A 23,223-nucleotide genomic window follows, 5' to 3' on the forward strand; every position below is an offset into this window, starting at 1 on the left:
GCTGAAGCTCCAGTTGCAGTGGTGTTATCTTAGATGTTTTGCTTTTAGAGTCTATGCCACTTGTTACTCAGAGAGCAGAGCTGAAATATTTCCAATCTAGTTGTACGCTTAGTGACATTTCTGAAGATTAGCCATCAACAGGAGGACAAAGGACCTATTGGAAAAAAAATTGAAAAGTTTGTTAAGAATATTTTTCTTTGAATGTTGTTTTTGTATTTGTTCAGGATGATGAACATCTAGTAACGCTTAACTCTGGATCTTTTTTTTTTTTTACAGGTGTGTGGGAAAACCTTGCCTTGTGCCAATCACACTTGTGAGCAAGTTTGCCACTCTGGCCCTTGTGGTGAATGTCCTCGATCTGGGAAAAGGAGTTGCCCATGTGAGAAATCAAGTAAGGAAATGTTCATGGGGGAAAATTGTCTACAAAGAACAAGGGAATGTTGCCTGCTTCTTTGAAATTCCCAGTAAGGTGCCACATTTAAGTAGGGGAGATGAAGATCATCAGTTTCTCTCCAAACTTCCTTTGACATTTCAGTATAGTAACTGGCTTCCATACTGCACTTCTGAATGTCTTATTTGTAGATGCATACATCCCTGTATCTCTGAGTTCTTCTATATTGGTATAATTTACTCACATACTTTGAATAGCCCTGTCATCAAGATGGGAATCATTGGTACTTTCACATAGCATAGTTAAAGATGGCATTTAGTACAAGAGCTCATCAACTTCTTTCAGGCCTCTTGTTTTTCAGCCAATGAGATGGAAAAGTCTTGGCCACTCCCTCGCTGCCATCTTTTGATTTTAATGTACTTGCTTTTCAATAAAGGTTTGTTCGTTACCAATGTCGAAGAGCTGTTCTTGTGAATTATTGAAAGATAAAAATTTTGGAGTAATTCCTTTGCTCTATTTTCATAGATGTATTTACTTTGAGTCAATTAACAATCTTTAGGACTACGTAAAGGCAGGAGTGAGACTCTGCTCATTGACATAGGAACAGGTCATGTTACAAAGTCTATGTATCTTCTCTTCCGTATTAGATTTTCAGATAGTAATAATTTATAAACATGCGATTTCTCACACTGCACTGATCGATGTTTCCCTTGTAAGGGCACCCTGCCAGATTGGCCATAGTTACCACCACTGGTCTTGTGACCTATTGTGGACTTTGCTTTGTTTTTAATTGTAAAGTTCAATGCATTCTGAAGTCCACTTCCATTTGTCTTATTTTGAAAAATCTTACTCTTCATTGGTTGACTCAAAAGTCAACAAGTTCTCTTTTATTAGTTTCAGATAGTAATAAAACAGCTACGTAACATTAGGTATATGTAGAACTTTCCCACACAAAAATGAAGGACCCTGAAATATGTTGTTAGTTAAGCTACTTTATGTGAATTTCAGTTAGTGAAGTGTGTTTCAGCTGAAAATGAATCCCCTAGAGCAATACAATCATCATAAAAACATGAAAATCACATTAGAATAAATTTACATAATCAGAAAAAACACTTCTGAAGTATTATTAATATTAAAAGCATTACTTATTTTTTTCAGCAGTATGTTTCAATTCATTCATTAATTGCGGTATGTTGTTGTGTCTCATTGTTAACTTTTTTGGGTTTCGGTCCTGGTCACACTAAACAATATGCTAAATAAGATTAGGTGATTTTTAACAAACAATTGTTAGCCTGACAAAGATTCAAATAGTGTGACTTATCAGTAATCTCCTTAGACACGCTGATGCATATTTCTTTGTCCTCCAGGCACTTTGGATACATTTTGATTATCCATCATGTGATCTTACTGATGTTTATGCACGCTGTTTATCTTGATCCACGGTGAGATCTCTGATCATTGTTTTAACAAAACGTGTTTTGTTTCTTTTCTAATAGGTAGACAATTTAAGAACTGTTAAAAATAGGAACTTAGGATTTCAGTTTTTGTTGTTGCATCATTTGTATGCACCAAAATTAAAAAGAGAATGCACAGATGGGCAGTATACTCTATGCTGTGAGAATAAACAACTCTACCTTTAAGACTTCAGGCTCACCTTGCTATAATAGCGTGCACAGCTCTTAGGCAGTTAGTTTGCTTCACTCCATAGATTTCCTTTCCCCCATTTAAACATTTTTTTTCTAGCCAGAACGATTCTGCTTAACACTTCATTTACATTATCAATATTTTTTTGCTCAGACATTTCAAGAGGGCTTTTTAATTAAAAAAACACATATCCAGGAGAATGTTAAAGTTTATTTGAGAACTTCTTAGATGTAGATCTTCATCAGTCAGCTACAGGTTGGTTGCCAAGCAAAGACAAGCCTGGACGAGTTATAACTTCCATTTCAGCACTATTGGAAGCCATCTTGTACCCTTTGCTGGAGGTAATCCAGAACAGACAGTGATGGCACTATCCAGCCTCCCCTTTAGGACAGCTAGCTTTCTGCGTTGGGTCAAACCAGTAGCTTAGAGCCTTCCCCGGCCTCAGGCCTCCTTCCCCTCCAGCCTTGTTTCTTAGGGAGCTCCCCATTAGCGGGCATGCTCAAGTGTATTTCTTTGGTGTTGGATTTATCTCTTCTATCTGTGGAGTTGAGGTCCTCCATCCGGGTCAAACAGGGATGGAGCAGGTGCTCCCTTATAGTGACGCTCTATATGACATCTTGTTGGGGGGCTTGGGCTAAACCTGATTCAGGGACCCCTGTGGATCGGTCTATTTCGCATAGATACTGTTCTGCTCCTGATGATCTGGTTTATCTCCTCCGGCAAACTGCTCCTCTCCGTTTCATGGGGCAGGCCATTTCCACTCCCTAGATCCTGAATCTCTTCTACATGTCCCTCTGGGCAGAGGTTCCAGGAGACTTGACACTGTGGTAGGCATATGTTTGACTCCACTAGTTCTGCTCTGTATTCTATTAATATATCTTGTGTTCTCGGATGCTTTACCCATGCATAGTGGGACTCCTTGGCACTTCTGCTGCCCTCGTCTCCCGGTGACATCTGGACCAACCTTCTCCAGTTAATTTCAGATAGGCAAAAAGCAGCTCAATGGCTTATTTGTTGTGGTATTGATACCACCGAATCAGTGAGTCAGTCCATGACCACCTCTGTGGCATTATGTCGCTGCTCCTGGCTTCGTGCCTCTGGTTTTTCAGAGGCCATTCAAGCCACTTTGATTGATATGCCTTTTGATGGTGCCTGTTTTTTCGTCTCACAGGCTGGCTCTTATTTGCGACGATATAGAGTAAGTCAGGGTGGAGCAGAATCTTAACGCTACTATTTGCTTTTATGGTCTCCCGTACTAGCGTTGTACGGCGAGCTGTCCCATTTTTTTGTTCACATCTGTGCTATTCAAGGGCAGGTGCCCATTTGCTTTCTTATCACGTCCCCTTTATATGTACGGGTCACACTCGGTGGGGTGTTCCTACCTTCTGCAGTTACTTTTCTTCTTATTATACTGTCAATGACAGGATGTGGATCCCACAATCTGGGATGTATATTGTCTTTTAGACCTATGTATGCCAGTTCTTACAGACTTCTTTCTGAAGGATAGTTATTTACCCCAGATCTTGTTCTCTAGTGGTTATTTTGCTTGCATTGAGCGGATGCACTGTGGTCTTGCTCCCTGTCCTGCAGGGACCGTCTTCTGTATGTGTTGTAGGCCTTTTTGAGCACTTTTCTCGTACTTAGTACCCCCCCTTATAGGGACTTCGGTTGTGCGCCTCTGAAATTGAATGCTTCTGCATTCGCCTCACACCAAATTCCAATACAACCATCAGAGTGGTTCCCATTCCCATATCGCTTTTCTTTTCAACTGGGGATCTTTTCTTCCTTACAGGAGCAGTGCACCGAGTGGTGTACTCCTTGCCCTTGGTTTATTTTGTGCTGTGGCCTCTGACGACGTTTCCACCTTAGTCTTTTATTGGTGCGTTTGCACTTCTTAGTTCTCCTCTCGTTATGCATTGCTAGGATGACTTCCTGTTACTGATCCTTCTGGTTCCTTATTGGATGATAACTATGCCTGTACTTTTAGCCTCGCTATTTTGTTCTCTGCTTCGCCCCTGGAGAGGGTGTTATTGCTGTGCTTTCTGGGCATTATTGTCAATTTTCTTTCTGGAATGCGGCCTCTTTGTATTGTTCCACATCTCTGAGGACAGGTTCCTATCTCACAGTACAATAGTTCAGTGTTGTAGAGCGCGGTTGCAACACCTGTGAGGGTCTGGTGGCGCTGGGTGAGGGTCTTGAGGCAAGGGGATGTCTGCCTTCTTGCTCACCCTTTTTCCTGAAGGTTCTCTTCTTTTTCATGGGATGTGATACAGATTCTCACCTTTAAGTTCAGTATACCACTTCCTCTTTATTTTTGCAAACTCCTTCTACTTGAGGAACTTTTTCCTCTCTTCTCCTGCTCTTCCTTGGCAGCTCTTAGTCTTTTCCCCTTTTTGCCATGCGGTATAGTGAAGCCGTAGCTACGTATGCCTTCTGTCTCCTGTGCAGACATTCTTTGCTGGCCTGATATCTCTTTGGTTGAAACTGGTAATGTTTTGAGGCCTTCCATGTGTTGGCTTGTATTTCAACTACTTTTTATAGTCCTCGTGTGCTCTTCTTTGACTTCATAGCAGAGGTTCACACCTATTGTGTTCTGGTTATTTTCTGTCAACCGCCTGATAGTCTCTTCATTAGTCAGTTGCATTGTTTTTGGCTTTATTCAACTCAGTTGTTCTCTCAACTTCAGTCTATCGCCAATGTATGTCAATCCGTTTGCTCTTTCATAGATACTCCTATTGTATAGGTGTTCTTCATTCCCACACTGGTCGCTATCCCTGCGTGCTGCAGGGGGGGCAGTGATTCCTTTCCCCTACGGGGACGGTATGCTTCTAGTGTAGTGTAGTGTAGTGTGTGTGTGCACGTGTGTCCGTGTGTGTGTGTGTGTCCATGTGTCTGCGTGTGTGTGTGTGTGTGTGTGTGTCCGTGTCCGTCCATGCTCCTCCCAACTCCATCAAACAATAAACGAATGCATGCGAAGCCTTTATAATAATAGATTTTGTAATGTGTTGGGCCTAACTTGACCCAGCTATTGGGAGTGAGGCATTTTTGCTGTATATCAGCTATATATTTTGTGTGTCTGAATATGTATATATGTGTGTATTTTTTTTTCTGTGTTTACAGATAAACTTCAGATGGCCTTCCCACAGGGCGTATTTATTTGCTCTTGTAACTCGCTTTTCTTGGTGTTCTAATTCAGCCTTTGTTTGATCGTTGTCTCTACTTGCTTTTCCGTGCTTCAATGGCTTGTTTGTTTCTTAGCCCCCGAGAGTTACCTTCTCGCTCTTAGGATTTCCACCCGAGACTAGTCTCTTTTCATTGTTGTTGGCCTTCTCGCAATATTTTAGGCAGTGTTGATTCGTTTGCTATCGGCTCTGTATACTCTAGCCCACCCTTCCTTATAGGGTGCCTGCCCCCCGTCCCCACCTAGTCACTATGCCTTCCGCCACGTCAGCCTACTCCAACCCTGCCTCTGCGAACCACTTAAAACCGCACACCCCAAACTCCTCGATCAGTTTCCCCCCTAACCTCTCACCCAAAGCGAATAAAAACTTTAAACAAAAACTGATCAGACAACACCCTGAATCACTATTCGCGGACATCTATCACTGTGCCTCCAAAGTAAAAATGGATCTCATCTTCCACACTGAAAGACCCGAAATATGGAACTCCATCCTCAGATCGCAACTCAATATCTCCAAAATGACTAACACTTTCCATAGCTGCAAACTGACTATCTCAGCCCCTAACCACACTAGGCAAGATGCGAACACCACTGCGACCATCTACTCCAATGGCACAGTCCTGATGCAAGCCAACAATGTCACTCTAGAATCCTTTGATGCCCTCTTCCTATCCCTTTGGACTTCCCCTTCCCACACACTCCTCCCCTGCCCACCCATCCTCCTCTCCCTAAAGAACCCGACCCGCCAACAGAACTCACCCATCATTCCGGTGCACCCTAGTAATAACACCTGCCTCCCGCCGCGAGACACCACCCCCAAAACTACCAGAAAGAACAAGACCCCTCTATCCCCCTCCGGCAACCACCCTCACCCGACCCCCATCCCTCCCAAGCCACTTCGACGACTTAAACACACAGCATGTGACTACCAACCCCCTCCCCAAAGCCACATGCAATTTAACACCAGACGCCCCAACACGGCTCCCGCCTCCCCGCACTCTTGGCTCCACTGCGAGACACCACCTCCAACACTACCAGAGAGAACAAGACTCCCCTACTCCTCTCCAGCTACCTCCCTCACCCGACCCCTGCCCTCCATCCCTATGATGAGCAACTTAACAAAGTTAGGCTCTCGCCCCCAGGCTCAACTTACCCACCCAGAACACTGACATAGAGACTGGGCAGCGGCTCACCCTGCTTGAAAGCCAGATAACCACCATAATCCAGAGTCTTAGTGAAATTCTTACCAACCTCGCCACACCCCTAAAGCCTCACCGTTTCCCTTCCTTCCCCCCTCTCTCTCAACAGAGGTTTTCCAAAGCTTCCCACCAGAAAGGGATCTTTATCCCCCTCTCTAATCAGACACAGAGACCAAAAAGAACTAGAGATGAAACGTCTGCGAGTGAAGCAGCAGCTCTCGCCTCCTCGTATGACAATCCTATTACTGCCACCCTCCAATCCAAAATACAGGTGTTTACTGGACTGGGAAGAGAACAGGCCCCTCCGAAATCCCTTAGACCCCCAGCCACACGCACTATCATCCCCACGGTCCGCCGAATGAGAAATCCAACAACAAACTGCATGCTCATAAACTGCAGATCAGCCACCAAGCAAACCACCGATCTAGCGGAATCCATCCTCACCCTTGACATAGACTTAGCATTCATCACTGAGACATGGCTAAATGACTCCTCATTCCCACTCATGGATACTCTTGTCCCCCCTGACTTTGTAATCACCAACAAAGATAGAAAAGATTAAAGAGGTGGAGGCATAGCAATCATCCACAAAAACAATATTTCCGTGACGGAAATAGACTCCTTCAACTACAACACCTTTGAGTGCCTAACCGCCAACATTAACACTAGCAGCAACAAAACACTTATCTGCCACCTTATTTACCACCCCCAGGCAACACCACCACATTCACTGACTGCTGAGCCTGCGACCAGGCTAGGTCGCCCCCACGCTCCACCGCTACCTCCTGCCTGCCTGCTGCCTGCTCCCTTCCAGGTAGCCTCCACGCTTCCTGGTTTCGCCGCTTGCCTGCTTCGGGCGACCCAGCCGCCGCTGAGCCGCCCGCCCGCCCCAGACTCTTCCAGACGCTGCCTCCCTGCGGCCCCGCCAGCCCATTGGCCAGCCCGCTCCCGCCACCCAGCTGACCCTACCTCCCGGCTCCTCACTTAAGGGGACCGCGTCCACCTCACAGGGAGTGACCGCTGAGCCTGTGACCAGGCTAGGTCGCCCCCACGCTCCACCGCTACCTCCTACCTGCCTGCTGCCTGCTCCCTTCCAGGTAGCCTCCACGCTTCCTGGTTTCGCTGCTTGCCTGCTTCGGGCGACCCAGCCGCCACTGAGCCGCCCGCCCGCCCCAGACTCTTCCCGCCCGTGCCTCCCTGCGGCCCCGCCCCCGCCAGCCCATTGGCCGCCCTGCTCCCGCCACCCAGCTGACCCTCCCTCCCGGCTCCTCACTTAAGGGGACCGCGTCCACCTCACAGGGAGTGACCGCTGAGCCTGTGACCAGGCTAGGTCGCCCCCACGCTCCACCGCTACCTCCTACCTGCCTGCTGCCTGCTCCCTTCCAGGTAGCCTCCACGCTTCCTGGTTTCGCCGCTTGCCTGCTTCGGGCGACTCAGCCGCCGCTGAGCTGCCCGCCCGCCCCAGACTCTTCCCGCCGCTGCCTCCCTGCGGCCCCGCCCCCCGCCAGCCCATTGGCCGCCCGCTCCCGCCACCCAGCTGACCCTCCCTCCCGGCTCCTTACTTATGACGCCCCCAGAGCGACCGTGCAGCGGACGCGCCGAAGGCAAGTCCGTCTGCGCCCGTCCGCGCCTGGGCCGCGCCCAGCGCCAGAACCCCTGGCCCCCGCAGATGCCAGCCTACCCGCCGGACCTACGACGCCGCCTCCCTCAACGCACTCAACACCGGCCGGATCCCCGGTTGCCACCGAGCCACCCCGAGACGCACCCACGGACCCTTCACCTGCCAATCCTGCAAATTCTCCTGCATCCGGACCTGTACCGCGCCCACCAAGCCGAGCACCAGCAGCAACCACCTGAAGTGCATCCTGCTCAACACCCGCTCCGTCCACAGACACGCCGTGGAACTCTGGAACCTGCTCGACACCACATCTCCAGACGTCGCCTTCCTCACGGAAACATGGATGAACGCCTCCTCAGCGCCCGACATCGCCATCGCCATCCCGGACGGATACAAGATCTCCCGGAGGGACCGCGTCAACCAGACAGGGGGAGGCATCGCCATCGTCCACAAGAACACCATCCGCATCACGACCAACTCCGACGACACCCTCACAGCCGCCGAACATCTCCACTTCCAGATACACACCGACCCCAAGACCACACTCAGAGGCACCCTCATCTACAGACCTCCAGGACCTCGCACGCAATTCAGCGAAGACTTCATCAGCCCACACGCCCTCTCCTCCGCTGACTACATCCTCCTAGGGGATCTCAACTTCCACCTGGAGAACAACAATGACAGCAACACCACCACCCTGCTGGACAACCTCGCCAACCTCGGACTCAAGCAACTGGTGAACACCCCCACCCACTACGCTGGACACACGCTTGACCCAGTCTTCTCCTCCAGCAAGTACATCTCCTTCAGCCCCTCCACCGGACTTCATTGGACTGACCACAGCTGCGTCCACTTCAGCTACAGAAGAACCACGGCACACCACCACCCGCAACCGGTTCCTCGCAGGAACTGGAACAAGATCACCGCAGACCAGCTCACCACCTCCCTCAGCCAGAACCCTCCCGCAAGCACAACGGACCCTAACGAAGCAGCCAACAACCTCACGCAGTGGATCACCAACTGCGCAGATGACCTCGCACCACTGAAGACCCATCCCAGCAGACACGGCAGCAAGAAAGCCTCTTGGTTCAACGACGATCTCAAGAACTCCAAGAAGAACTGCCGCACCCTCGAGAAAACCTGGCGCAAGGACCCAACTTCAGACAACATGACCGCCCTCAAGTACGCCTCCCGCAAACACCACCAGCTGATCCACACCACCAAGAAGACAGCATTCAAGGAACGACTAGACAACAACGCACACAACAGCGAGGAACTCTTCAGCATCGTCAAAGAGCTCTCCAACCCCAGCGCCGGAAACAACAACATCACTCCCTCACAAGACCTCTGCGACTCACTCGCCTCGTTCTTCCACAGCAAGATCGCAGACATACACAACAGCTTCGGCGCACAGACCACGCACCCAACCACCGAACCCACGCCCCCCACCACCACCCTCCGCGCCTGGACCCCGGTCAGCACCGAAGACACCATCCACACGATGAACACCATCCACTCCGGATCACCAACCGACCCATGCCCCCACCACATCTTCAACAAGGCCGACTCCGTCATCGCACACCAACTCCGGGACATCATCAACTGCTCCTTCAACACCGCCACCTTCCCGGAGAGCTGGAAGCATGCCGAACTCAGCGCCCTCCTGAAGAAACCATCAGCAGACCCCACCGACCTCAAGAACTACCGACCCATCTCGCTCCTCCCTTTTCCTGCCAAAGTCATCGAGAAGACCGTCAACAGACAGCTTGCCGCCTTCCTCGAGACGAACGGATCCCTCGACCACTCACAGTCCGGCTTCCGAGCCAACCACAGCACCGAGACCGCCCTCATCGCAGCCACTGATGACATCCGAGCCCTGCTCGACAACGGGGAAACAGCGGCCCTCATCCTCCTGGACCTCTCCGCAGCGTTCGATACTGTCTGCCACCGCACCCTAGTGCAGCGCCTCAGCCACATCGGAATCCAAGAGAAGGCACTAGAGTGGATCATCTCGTTCCTCGACCGGAAGAACCCAGAGAGTCCGCCTCCCCCCGGTCAGATCCAAGGCCACCGAAGTCATCTGCGGCGTACCACAAGGATCATCACTCAGCCCCACCCTCTTCAACATCTACATGAGCCCCCTCGCGGCCATCGCACGCCAACACAACCTCAACATCATCTCCTACGCCGACGACACCCAGCTGATCCTCTCCCTCACCAACGACCCAGCCACCGCCAGAACCAACCTACACGAAGGGATGAAAGACGTAGCCGAGTGGATGATGAACAGCCGCCTGAAACTGAACTCAGTCAAGACGGAATTCCTCATCCTTGGTGGCCCCCCGCCCTGGGCAGCGCACCCAAACCAACGGACCACGCACGCAACCTGGGCTTCATCCTGGACTCCTCCCTCTCGATGATCAGACAAGTAAACGCCGTCTCATCATCATGTTTCAACATCCTACGCATGCTCCGAAATATCTTCCGATGGATTCCCACCGAAACCAGGAAGACGGTCACCCAGGCACTCGTCACCAGCCGACTGGACTACGGAAACACCCTCTACACCGGAACCACAGCCAAACTACAGAAAAGACTCCAACGCATCCAGAACGCCTCCGCACGACTCATCCTGGACATCCCCCGACACAGCCACATCTCCGGACACCTGAGAGACCTGCACTGGCTCCCTGTCAACAAGAGAATCACGTTCCGCCTCCTCACCCACGCACACAAGGCCCTCCACGACCTGGGCCCCAGGTACCTCAACAACCGCCTGACCTTCTACACTCCCACCCGCCAGCTTCGATCGACCAGCCACGCCCTCGCCGCTGTTCCACGCATCCGAAGAGCCACCATGGGAGGAAGATCCTTCTCCTACCTGGCAGCCAAGACTTGGAACTCCCTCCCCATCCACCTCCGTCTGACCCAAGACCACCTCTCCTTCAGGAAGCAACTCAAGACCTGGCTGTTCGAGCAGTAGCGGACCCCCCTCCCCCAAGCGCCTTGAGACCCTCCGGGTGAGTAGCGCGCTATACAAATTTCTTGATTGATTGATTGACCTATCCGACCTGATTGCTCACTGCTTTCTCCGAGACACGAACAACCTGATTCTGGGCGACCTCAATCTACACTGGAATGAAGGAAAACAACCTGCTAATCCAGAACCTGAAGGAGCTGCTTCACAGCAACAACCTTACCCAACACTGCTTAGAGGAAACCCATAACAAAGGAGCAATCCTAGACGCCATCATTGCCCAGCACGACACTGTCATGATAGACCGCACCCTGCCCGTGGACTGGTCCGACCACCACTTAATCCTTTTCCACCTCACTCAGCCAATCACACTCCAATTCCCCACCCAAGACCCTCTGAAATGGACTAGGAACTTCACTCAGATTAACATGACTGACCTAGAGGGAAGTGTTAACTCTCTCCTCACTGCCTCCATGGATGATCTATCCACAACAGAACTCACGCCCACTACAACACAAACATGACATCCATTCTAGATCAAGTAGCCCCCTTGAAACTAAAAAAAAACAGGAACATCCCATCCAGATCTTGGTTCAACACGGACATTAACAACTAAAGAAAAGAAGACCGCTAAGAGCTACAGAAAGTCTATGGAGGAGCAACCCCTCCTCAAGCCTACTCGAACAACTCAAAGCAGCCAGAAGGAAATACAAAAGACATATCAGCAGCGAAAAATCCACCTTCTTCTGCGCCGCCTTGGACAACGCAAAAAACAGGCCCAACGAACTGTTCAAAATCATCAGGCAACAAACCTCCAAGCCCCTGGAATCCTTCCTACAGGCCTCCAAGGACTTGTATGAAAACTTTGCCAACTACTTCAAAGAAAAAATCATCAAGATTGAGCTCTCACTGGACATCAGCATCAACCCCGTCTGCAAAAGCCTACCCCCAGTGACAGTAGATAGCACGCTCAAGCACCCCAAAAAAACCTGGAAGTCCTTCAACCCCATCCCGTAAACCGAGATCCTCAAACTGATCTCCACCTCCAAACCAGCCTCTCACGTCCTTGACCCGATACCCACCCAACTGACCAAAAAACTGAAAATCTCCATAGCCTCGTTCTGGTGCAAGATCATAAACCGCTCCCTGAAAAGCGGCATCATACCTGAATGACTCAAAGTCGACCAAGTCACGCCACTACTAAAAAAAAAATAGGCCTTGATTCCAGGGAACTGAATAACTTAAGACCCATCTTCAACCTCCCCCCTCCTATCCAAAATCCTTGAAAAATGCGTCCTCCAACAACTGACTCAGCAGATGGATAGCATCAACCTTCTTGACCCCCACCAATCAATTTTCAGAAAAGGCTAAAGCACCGAGACCGCGATCCTTAACATCACAGACGACATCCACAAATCCCTCGATATCGACCAATGTTGCCTCCTCATTCTCCTAGAGCTATCGGCAGCCTTTGACATGGTTGATCACCAACTTCTCATCAAGGCTTTGCAAGAAAGGGTAGGTGCTGATGAGGTGGTCCTACGCTGGTTCTCCTCCTTCTTACACAGTTGCTCACAAAGGATAAAAAAAAAAAACTTTACCTCTGAACTACACCCCATCAACAGGGACGTCCCCCAAGGTTCAGTGCTCTCACCTCAACTGTTCAACATATACATGGAACCCCTCACCACCCTACTCAAAAATGCTAACATCCCTTTCCACCTCTATACAGATGACACCCAGATCTATCTAGAAACCTCCTCCATAGATGACATTCACAAACTAAATGTCACTCTAAAAGAAATCCAACATTGGCTGTCGCTTATCCACTTGAAACTCAACCAAGATAAAACCGAAATCCTCCTCATCTCCAACAAAGAAGAGAACCATCATATTTCAGAATGGCTGAAAGCTTTGGATGCTCTTAACGGCAATCACACTCTGACCCACTCCGTTAAATCATTAGGAATCACCCTAAACTCAAAGCTCGACATGGCCAATCACATCATGAACTCCGCAAAGAGTACCTTTGCCAACCTGAAGCTACTTAACAAAATAAAACCATTCATCCCAACCAATGACCTCAAACAAGCCACTTAATCACTGGTGCTATCCAGACTTTGGGAATGCCACCCTCACTGGTACAACAAAATCTCACCCAGCTCCCCTCAAAACTACTCAACACAGCAGCCAGAATGGTCACTGGAATCAAGAAATACGACCACATTTCACCAGCACTCAAGAGAACTAAAATGGGTCCCAGTTTAATTGCGAGCCAGTTTCAGAACTGCCTGCCTCGCACACAAAGCCCTGCACACAGGAAAACCTGAGTACTTGGCTGATAAGCTCAAGAGGGCTGGTCAGACAAGGAACCTCAGGAGCTCTAGCACCCTACTACTCATCCCTATGAAAACACGCAAACAAAAAACGGCCGCACGGTCCTTCGCCAGAAACCTGCCCAAAATCTGGAACGCCATCCCAGTCGGTGTCAGGACTATCTCATCCTTCACAAAATTTAAAAACACCTAAAGTCCTTTTCCTCAACCGCTCCCTCCCGAATGTGTAGCCACCATCTAAACGTAAATCCCTGCTCGTGTCATCTTCCAGACATTGTAGCTCTAAGACTTACCTCCTGCCTGCTATTTGGCCCCTAACTGCTCCCCCCCCCCCACCTAAGTGGTTCAACCCCAAGACAACGTGCACCCTATGAGGTTATCTCAGGACTCGCATACTACCTCAATGCTGCTCAGCACACTTGGACTTTCCGAACCTATATGTAGAATATTGCTTTATTGTATGAATCCTGCTCAAAATACTGTAGTGAAGCGCTCCGATATTCTCGGGTCAGGCTAGCGCTATATAAAACTCCTTATTAAATAAATAAATATGTTATCCCCTTTTTCCATTGTGATGTATTCTGAGACCCCTCTTCCCTTTTTTCCTGTATTTCTCAGGGTGGGGTTAGTTTACATGTTTGTCTCTATGACAAGTTGGTACTCTTGTACAGTGGCAATTGCGGATTTCCTTGATCCTTCAGCCTTGCCCAGTCATGGTTTGGTTGCTTTCTGGAGAGCTAGATAGTTGTTTTTGTAAAAGTGCTTTCTCCAACACTTTATTCTCTCCTCTGCTATAGATTTGTTTTCCACATACTTTCATGGTCTTGCGGACTTCTGCTCCCTACAGGCTTCCACAGTCCTCCTAATGGAGCTTTGTCTTCTTCTTTTCATAGTCTCACAACAGCCTGGTCCGTATCTTTGTTTTCTCCTATTCAGGGATCTTTTGTGGGTTCAGTACATAGACCCTCCTCCGGGGACAGTATTGCCTGGATACCTATTCTAAGGTAAGGAATCTGTGGCTAGATGTCTCTATCAGATGAACATGTTAGTTACCTTCGGTAACTCCTTATCTGGTAGAGACAGGATCTAGCCGCAGATTCCTTATTGACCTACCCATGCTTCCTGCTCTGCGAACTGCTGGCCCTGTTACCTACAAGATCCCTTTCTTAGTATTCTGATGCCTTTCTTTAGGACTTCGTATTTGTTTGACACAAAGATATCTCTTTCTGGTGCGCTGTTTCTCTAGACCGTTTCTATATGTGGCTCTGTGTTTTGGCGCGGAAGGTAGTCACAGAAGAAACTGATGTCAGCTTGTCAGGGGAGGGCTTATATGGACACCGTCCACATCACATCCAGTGGTCGACGTCACTACGGAGTCCCTCGACGCCCTCTACCAACGCGCAGAGTTAGCACTTATTAAATGTAATAAGCTAACCTACAGCTAACTTTAGAAAACAGATAGGGATATCCAGTTTTAATGATACAGTCAGATTTTAAGTCCCATTTCTAAAAATGCCTCTGTTAGAAAGTTGGTATTTTCTTTCCCTAACCATTTGGTGTTTGCTGCATGTGTCCTGGGTCAAAGGACGGTTATTAGTTTGGCAGTTGTCCTTTGCGTATTCCTCTTCGACAGTGAGAAAGAGGTTTTGCCAGGATGAGCCATCCTACCAAAATAGGAGGGACAGAGATATTACCTTCCCCATTTACATTTCAAAGAGCTGCCACCAGCACGCACACACATAGGGACCTGACGCCAGTCTTTTATCATCCCAGACTTCTTAGAGCTTTGGCAGGGTAAGGGAAGAACTTTGCAGACCCAGATGAGGGAGTGGCCAGGATGTCACCCCACTTCAAAGGCTGGCACCAGGTTTAAGTTTTGAGCCTCGCGACCCACCTCTTTAAAAAAAAAAAAAAAAAAAAAAATATATATATATATATATATATATATATATATGATTTTTATTGGTGTTTTACATATTGAAAATCATAACAATGACAGCAGTTGACATAGAGATGTAAAAAAGAAAAGACATCTGATAGCTGCATGACATTACCAGTGAATGAAATTCGAGGTCACATTAAGAAATCCTACATCAGAGGATAGAGAGAGAAGTTGTAAGAAGTTAGAGGGCAACACATAGGGTGATTATATGGTTAGTCCTTATCGAAAAAGCAGAACTGTGTGAGGGAGAGGCCGACTCATTAAAAATATGCATAGTCACCGGATGATGATTCCTAAGGTTATGAACCACCTTTTTAATACACTCCTGGATCTGAGGACGTTACTGAATAAGGAAAGCCTTGTTCTCCAGATGGTTGACCTGCTGCTTAAGGGCTGCCTTCTTTCCCAGAACACTGCCCTGCTGCCTGAGGTCTGACATGTTCCTCAGTGGACTCGCCTGCTGCTACTAGAGGGCACACCTTCTGATTTAGGCCTGCCATGTTCCCCAGAGGACTGCCCTGCTGCTCGAGGCCTGCCCCGTGAGAAGGAAGACTAGACCTGCTCCCTTCATCCAAGGCTAACTAGAGTGACTCCAAGGGTCAGTTGGCTGACCTCCTGTTCTGAGTTACAGGGACACAGCAAGTGCCAGAGGCCTCCCTGCATCTGCCCAGCTGACCTGCTGCTCAGGACTTGTCTGAGCCCTGCTGGCATCTGCTGGAGTGAGTCCCTGATCCCCCAAGAGCCGCCTCCCCAGGTCCTGGACTCTTGACTTGCATCAGAGAGAACTTCTCCTTGCCTAATTGAGGTGTTGAACAGGGGTGCCCATTTTGTCCCCTACATTTCGATCTATATATCGAAACTTTAGTGTGTAATATTAGTGCAAACAAGAACATCCTGCCATTTGAGTGGAACGGATGGGTGAAAAAGGTGGCCCTATATGCTGACAACTTGTTGGATTAACACAAGATTTCTCCCGCTCCCTTCCAGTTCTAGAGCAAATTTTAACAGATTTCGGGGAGATTTCTGGTTACCAAATTAACCACAAAAAAAAACGACATCATGTCTTGGAACACTCAATTAATTAACCCCCTTCAAAAGCAAGAGATAAAATATCTTAGAATACAGGTTATACAGGATGTTGCTAAGATGGCCCAGGCCAACTTTGATAATAACATGAGAGAGAGAAAGGCGCTACTGAGGTCCTGGGGGTCTCTTCCGATTTCAATGTTAGGCCGATCAAACCTGGTGAAAATTTCAAATCTTTCAGATTCTTATACAATACTGTCTTTGACTGTGTGCTGAAGCTTGCCCAGGACATTGCCTATCAGAGAGCAGTTCAATGTATTCAGTTTTCATCCCATGTTCTTGCTGCCCTACTCTGAACCACCCCCCTGTCTGCCAATACACAAGTTCCAAAGTGTACGTCTAAAGCCCTTTCAAGGTCACTATTCCCTCAAGGTCTACTCTAATATGTGAGATGATGTGCACCTCCTGAACAATGGAGCCCAGTACAGCTTGGCTGTGACTTCTGGGGTGAATTTATACAGATTAAGCCTGAGACTCCAACTCCACCAGGGGTGTCTGATGACCTATAAAAATTTCCCAGCCTGGGAGTTCAGCAGGTTGGTATTGCCGACCATGCTTCCATCTTGTAGCTTCAGTTCCCTTGTACATACCCATAGTCCTCACCAAGCCACTGTAGCAAGGCGGACACACTAGCGTACCAAGTTTGTGATTGACCATCAGGGTCCCCACTTTTGCATCGGGCACTGGACTAATTAAAGTTCCCACCATGTTTCAAATGTGGCCGTTAACCGCACAATTTTGAAAGCCAGCTTTCTGTCTTAAACCATCTCATGTTTCACACAGCCATTTGTTCCTTTTGCCTGTTCCTGCTCATGAAGTCTCATCTATACAGGTTGGGAAAAGGGAACAATGTGCTGGAAGCTGATTAATTGTATGCAACTTTAATGGATACTTATGTATGGCAGAAGAGGCTGAAAGACTAAGAATATAGTACCATCGTTTGTATTGTGAATAAGTTATACTTTTCATTTTGAAGAGCAGCAAAATCTTTTTGTAAAAGATTTTTCCCAGTGTTTGAGTTCTTTCATACATTTCCTTTTACTTTTCTCCAATCTATTGTCTGATTTCAGAATACTCACTGCCATGTACGGAAGATGTACCAACTTGCGGTGATAGTTGTGACAAGTTGCTGGAGTGTGGACTTCACAGATGCTCACAGCGTTGTCATCGAGGACTATGTGAAACATGCAGACAGGTAAGGCAAAAATCACATTTATACAACTTTACCCTGTTGTTTGATCCTAACCCAGATAAATTGGATATTGTCTCGAGGGTTTGAAGATGTTTTTGCAAGTAATAATACTTCAGCTGGATTGTTCATAAGCCATTTCAAAATGTTCATGCCTAGCATGGAACAAGAATGTTACTGTGCTAGGCAGATGTGACTCAACTATCAAACCATGTTTTAAACATTTCCTGAACTATCTGTTGCTTCCTAGCCAAAGCCATTGAGGTATTTTATAACAATGTTATTTATCTAATTTTTAGCAGGTCTAACAGAACTTGAAAACGTCATACAATTAGTTTCGATTTCATTACTATTGTTGCAGGGAAGTTAACATAGGGCTGGGTATGGGATTTTAGAATTTAAATACAAGCCAAGCCTGTCATTTCCTAGCAAAGTACATATAACACAAAAGAAATCCTGGGGTCTAATAGTAAAGAGAAAAAGGTGGTGTGTATGGTGAGGAGGTAAAACCTAATGTACGTAGTGGAGAAAGCTCCAAGACCATGGTCATACAATCACCGTGGGTAACTAACCCCATCACATGGGATTTTCATCCCAAAGAAAATCTCAAGATCTCAAGGGGCGGCAGCGCCCTTGTATGAGACGTGAGTGCTTTGTGCTATGATTATTATGCACTAGGAAAGAGGAACAAATCCACAAATGAGCCTGAAGTGAGGGGGGATCGCAGTGCTGATAGTAGTGAAAAAAACAAGGGAAGTGTATTAAAACTAATGACGGGACGGCCAGAGGACTTCTGTGAAACAATGCCGTACCGATATTAGATTAAAAAAGAGTAGGGGCAACACTAATCTGGCTGCAGGCTCATTCCAGCCCGGTTCCCCGACGGACAGAGCGGTGTTCCTTCCTGAGCGGTTGCCAGGTGGAGGTCCTCCTACCACCCAGTTTGTACGGGTGTTGTTTGTACTTTTGAGGAGATTTGCACTCTACAATCAAGCTGAGGGTGCCCTATATCCTTTGTCACGTTGTTGTTTTTTCCTTGCAGTAGCTTTGAGGTCCTGATGAAAGCCTAGCCTAGATAGGCGCTATGGCTGAAACATGTCGACCACATTCCCTCACGTTGCCTCATTGATCAAACCAGATTAGTGTTGCCCCTACTCTTTTTTAATCTAATATCGGTACGGCATTGTTTCACAGAAGTCCTCTGGCCGTCCCGTCATTAGTTTTAATACACTTCCCTTGTTTTTTTCACTACTATCAGCACTGCGATCCCCACTCACTTCAGGCTCATTTGTGGATTTGTTCCTCTTTCCTAGTGCATAATAATCATAGCACAAAGCACTCACGTCTCATACAAGGGCGCTGCCGCCCCTTGAGATCTTGAGATTTTCTTTGGGATGAAAATCCCATGTGATGGGGTTAGTTACCCACGGTGATTGTATGACCATGGTCTTGGAGCTTTCTCCACTACGTACATTAGGTTTTACCTCCTCACCATACACACCACCTTTTTCTCTTTACTATTAGACCCCAGGATTTCTTTTGTGTTATATGTACTTGTATGGGGGAATTAATCCTGTGCGGTCTCTAAACTTGCTCCCTCGGACCCTCCGGTGCCCAACCGTTTTGTATTAGATTTCCTAGCAAAGGCCAAGAAATCTCTCTCAACTGCTTTAGTATGTTTGAGGCAAAGATTTGTCAAAGCCTTCCTCAAATATTTAACCCACAGATGGATCAAAGGGGCCTTGATGATGTCATCATCTTCGATACCAAATATTTTAGCATGCCACTGGATGGTAAGCTTATTCGCGACTAGGTGGCTGGGAATTATCTGATATTGTTCAGCTTTATTTGAGGCCAAAAAGGGGTTTATCTTACTAAGTGGAAAGTTTGTCTGGATAGGCTATATTCCTCTAAAGTGCTTCTCAATTTCACATCCATTAATGTTTTTTTGGTACTCATGAAAGTCCCAGTGACCAATTGGTACAAAGCATAATGCAGACGGAAATGTAGCTTTAGATTTTAGGGAAGAAAGGTATTACTGGTATCCACTCTTTTTTTGTAACCGCATTCCTAAATATTTATATACTGCTGCTCATTCTATTGCATATCTCTCTAAATGCCAACTCCCTGGCTTCTTTATTTTATAGCTGCAAGTTATTATTCAAGTTTTATCTGCATTCAAGCCACCTTTTTTAGGTTTTGCCTGAGACTGCAAATGTGCTGTTGCTTGCAATACATTTTTTTAACCTGCAGGGGACTTACAGTTGATTGGATTCATTGTCACTCCTACGTCCTTGCTTCTCTTTGGTCAGTTAGCTCTTCATGCATTTGTCTCTCACCTGGAATGTGGCACAGGTACTTGTGTGCTTCCACTGCTTGAGATCTTTTATTTGAAGCACTCCATAAGAGTGCATGTGTTTGCAGTCTGTCTGCTTTGTGCTTCTTGCCTTACCCCTCCCCGTTGTGTCGCTCTTTTTTATCCATTTACTCTTGTTCCCCTCAGTTTTGTTGCTTTCCTCCAGCTGCTGTCTGTGTTCTTGCTTGCCCCCTCCACTATGTTGTTTACCCCACACTCTCCCTCCATTATGCTCCATGTTTTTTGATCTGCTGTTTGCAAAACCACCCACACTAAATTGTGCTCATTCTTGTTGCATACCTCCTTACCCTCTGTTGTACTCTGTGTTCTTGCTTGCCCCCACTTTGTTTGTTGCTTTCCCCAGCTCATGTAATTGCTTAGCACGTTGTTTGTTGCATGACCTTGTCCTGCCTCATGTGTTGCTTGACACCCCCATCCTGTGTTTTGTTGCTTGCTCCTCCTTCTGCGATTTATTTGTCCAGTCATGTGTTGTTTGCTACTATCCCCCATGCCGCATTTAGTTGCTAGCCCCATCCCTCATTGTTGTTTGCATGTCACTTCATTGTTGTTGCTTGCCCCCATCCCTCATTGTTTGTTACTTGTCTCCGACCTGCCTTGTTTGTTGCTTGCTCCCCCCTGGCCTTGTTTGGTACTTGCACCCAGATCCTACACTGTTTGTTGCTTGACCTCTATTTCACTTTGTTTGTTGCTTGCTCCACCCATCCCACATTTTATTGCTTGACCCTATCCCTCGTTGGTTTTTGCTTGCCCACCCGTCCTATGTTGTTGCTTGCCCCCATCCACTCTCCCTCCCATCTCGCCATAAACAAGCAGTGTGATGCGGTCATTACTGGCCGCGTCAGAGCCTTTTTTCCCCTAACTTTAAGCCATGCATGGCTAAAACACATTAGCAAAGCCAATAGCTCTCATATATAAGACCTATTAGCTTTACCAATGCTTTTTTTTTAAGTTGTAGCTGACAGCCAACGCTTGTCTTTTCAAGAAGAACTGCAGCACCACTATATTGCAGTGCTGCCTCTTGCTGGCTGGCTTGGACAGGAACGTTTATGCACTAAACAGAGTTTTGTCAGGTTCCTATACACAGTGCTTAATTTGAGCTAGTTGTTTGCGGTAGGAGCCACCAGCACTTATTTGTTCCTGCATCACATATTTACCAAGTGCAAGAGAGGAAAAAATACAGAATTAGGAAAGATAGAGGAAGAGAAAGACAGCAAAACTGCCACAAAGAGAGTAAGCACAGACCTGCAAGAGCAAGAAAAAGGGGCAGGGAGTGTATGGTAGTGATTTAAGGACTGCCAGCCTTGGTATTCGGCACACCGGCATTTAATTCCACATGCCAACAGCTTCTAAGTCAAGCTTCGAGCACCGGCACTCTTTTGTTCACAGATTAAACAATGCATGTGGATCGCAGTTAGCGGTTAGATAACAAGGATCCTAAAATACTAACAACAAGTAGAACAGAGCAGTGTAGGCTATCCAATCGTCACACCTGTATGAATGCACAAATTTTAATGAAGGATGCCTATCAAATTAAAATTAAAATATTCTTTTACATTGGATTTTAAAGAAGAACAGATTGATTTTTCTGACCACTGAGAGAGAATTCACAGCACTGTACTGACGCATTATCAATAACGCTTGGATATACGGATTTCTTTGCAAGAACAAAACCCTGAAGAAGGTCTTATCTAGGAAACACTTTGACTGGGCTGATTGACATGTATACAAAAGGAATAACAATAAGAGAAGAATCGGAATTTGCCTAGTTATTATGACGGTAAGTTCCAATTCTATTAAGGACACGGAGGCGAGGATTATGCTTATCTACTCTCTTCGCTTTATTCTGAAAACAACACAGCAGCCAGAGAGATTTTATCGTAATCATGAAAATAACAATATACAAAAAACTACAACTCCCTACAACCAGGGAGGCATACTGTAACGTAGTCCATCATTTGTCTCCATAACCATATACAAAGTCCTCTGTCAACTTCCTCCCATCCTCTTTCTTCGCGCATGTCACGCCTTCTCATCATTGGTCCTGTTTAGATCCGTCATTCCCTAAAAGAACCAAACAAGGAGGTCAGAAATTGGAAACAGACGACTTTAAGCAACACCTCAGCAGAGTGTCAAAAAGAAATTTTTAGATCAAGAAGCTGAAGCCTTAACAAAGAATAATACAGAGAAAAAAGTCGCCTTAAGTCGCCATACCATGAGACGGAGTGTCCTCTGTGTGACCAGATGATGAGGCTCCCCGTTCGGGTTCCGAGGAAGTTGAGGATACAGGGGGAGTAGGATTGGAGAATCCCAGGAAAGTTCCAGAAGAACCGGAAACCACACTTGAGATCTCCATAGGGGAGCTACCAGGGTCACCTCCGCACACTGCCGACGGATCTGGGCAGTCGTTCTCGTTATCATTGAAAACGTGGGAAACGCATAACTGTGTTCCACCTTCCAAACCTGAAGGAAGGCATCCGTGGCCACAGCCATCGGATCCGGCCACCAACTGAAAAACCGTGGAACCGGATTGTCCAAACGGGAAGCAAAGAGATCCACTGAAAACGGACCCCACAGAGTGTTCAACCATTGGAAGACCAGAGGGTCCAGCTTCCATAGGCTGGAATCGTAAAGATGTCTGGAGTGCCAGTCCGCTATCTGATTGTGTTGACCCGGAAGATACTCCGCCGTCACCGATATGTGGTGATCCAGAAAGAACTCCCAAAAGTGTTTCACCAGGTTCGCCAACGTCTGAGAACGGGGTTCCCCCAAGCGATTGACATAGCGGACTGCGGAGATGTTGTCCATCTTCAAAAGGACGCACGATTGCACTCTGTCCTTGGTCCAACAGCGTACCGCGAAAGAACCCGCTAGCAACTCTAAGCAGTTGATATGAAAAACCTGCTCGTCTGCCGACCAAACACCTCCGGTGGAAAAATCTCTGCGCCGGGCGCCCCAACCCTGTCTGCTGGCGTCGGACTCGATAATCAAATCCGGAACGGAGCCGAAGATCGCGCGGCCGTTCCAAGCCTCCATATGGGTGAGCCACCAAGCGATTTCCTCTTTGGCCTCTGCGGAGAGCGGGACCACATGATCCTACGACCGACCCCTCCGGAGATGGTAGGCCTTGAGACGCTGCAGGGCCCGATAATGCAAGGGACCCGGAAAAATCGCCTGGATCGAGGAAGTCAGAAGGCCCACAATTCTGGCCAAATGACGTAGGGAAATAGTTGGTTTGGATGCTGTTCGGCGGAGCTCGTGGCGAATCTTCGCCATCTTCCGAGAC

At 47.5% G+C, this 23,223-nt stretch overlaps 1 protein-coding gene across 1 annotated transcript in view; it reads left to right on the forward strand.

Moving 5' to 3' along the window:
• The window catches only part of NFXL1 (nuclear transcription factor, X-box binding like 1), a 716,350-nt gene that overhangs the window by 148,893 nt on the left and 544,234 nt on the right, over window positions 1-23,223 (forward strand). The window contains exons 9-10 of the mRNA XM_085642145.1: window positions 277-391; window positions 17,445-17,569. Coding sequence (XP_085498271.1) covers window positions 277-391; window positions 17,445-17,569 — 240 coding nt within the window. The remainder of the gene's footprint in view (window positions 1-276; window positions 392-17,444; window positions 17,570-23,223) is intronic.

The sequence above is a fragment of the Triturus cristatus genome, chromosome 2_2 (genome assembly GCF_964204655.1).
Source record: "Triturus cristatus chromosome 2_2, aTriCri1.1, whole genome shotgun sequence".
Taxonomy (NCBI): Eukaryota; Metazoa; Chordata; class Amphibia; order Caudata; family Salamandridae; genus Triturus; species Triturus cristatus.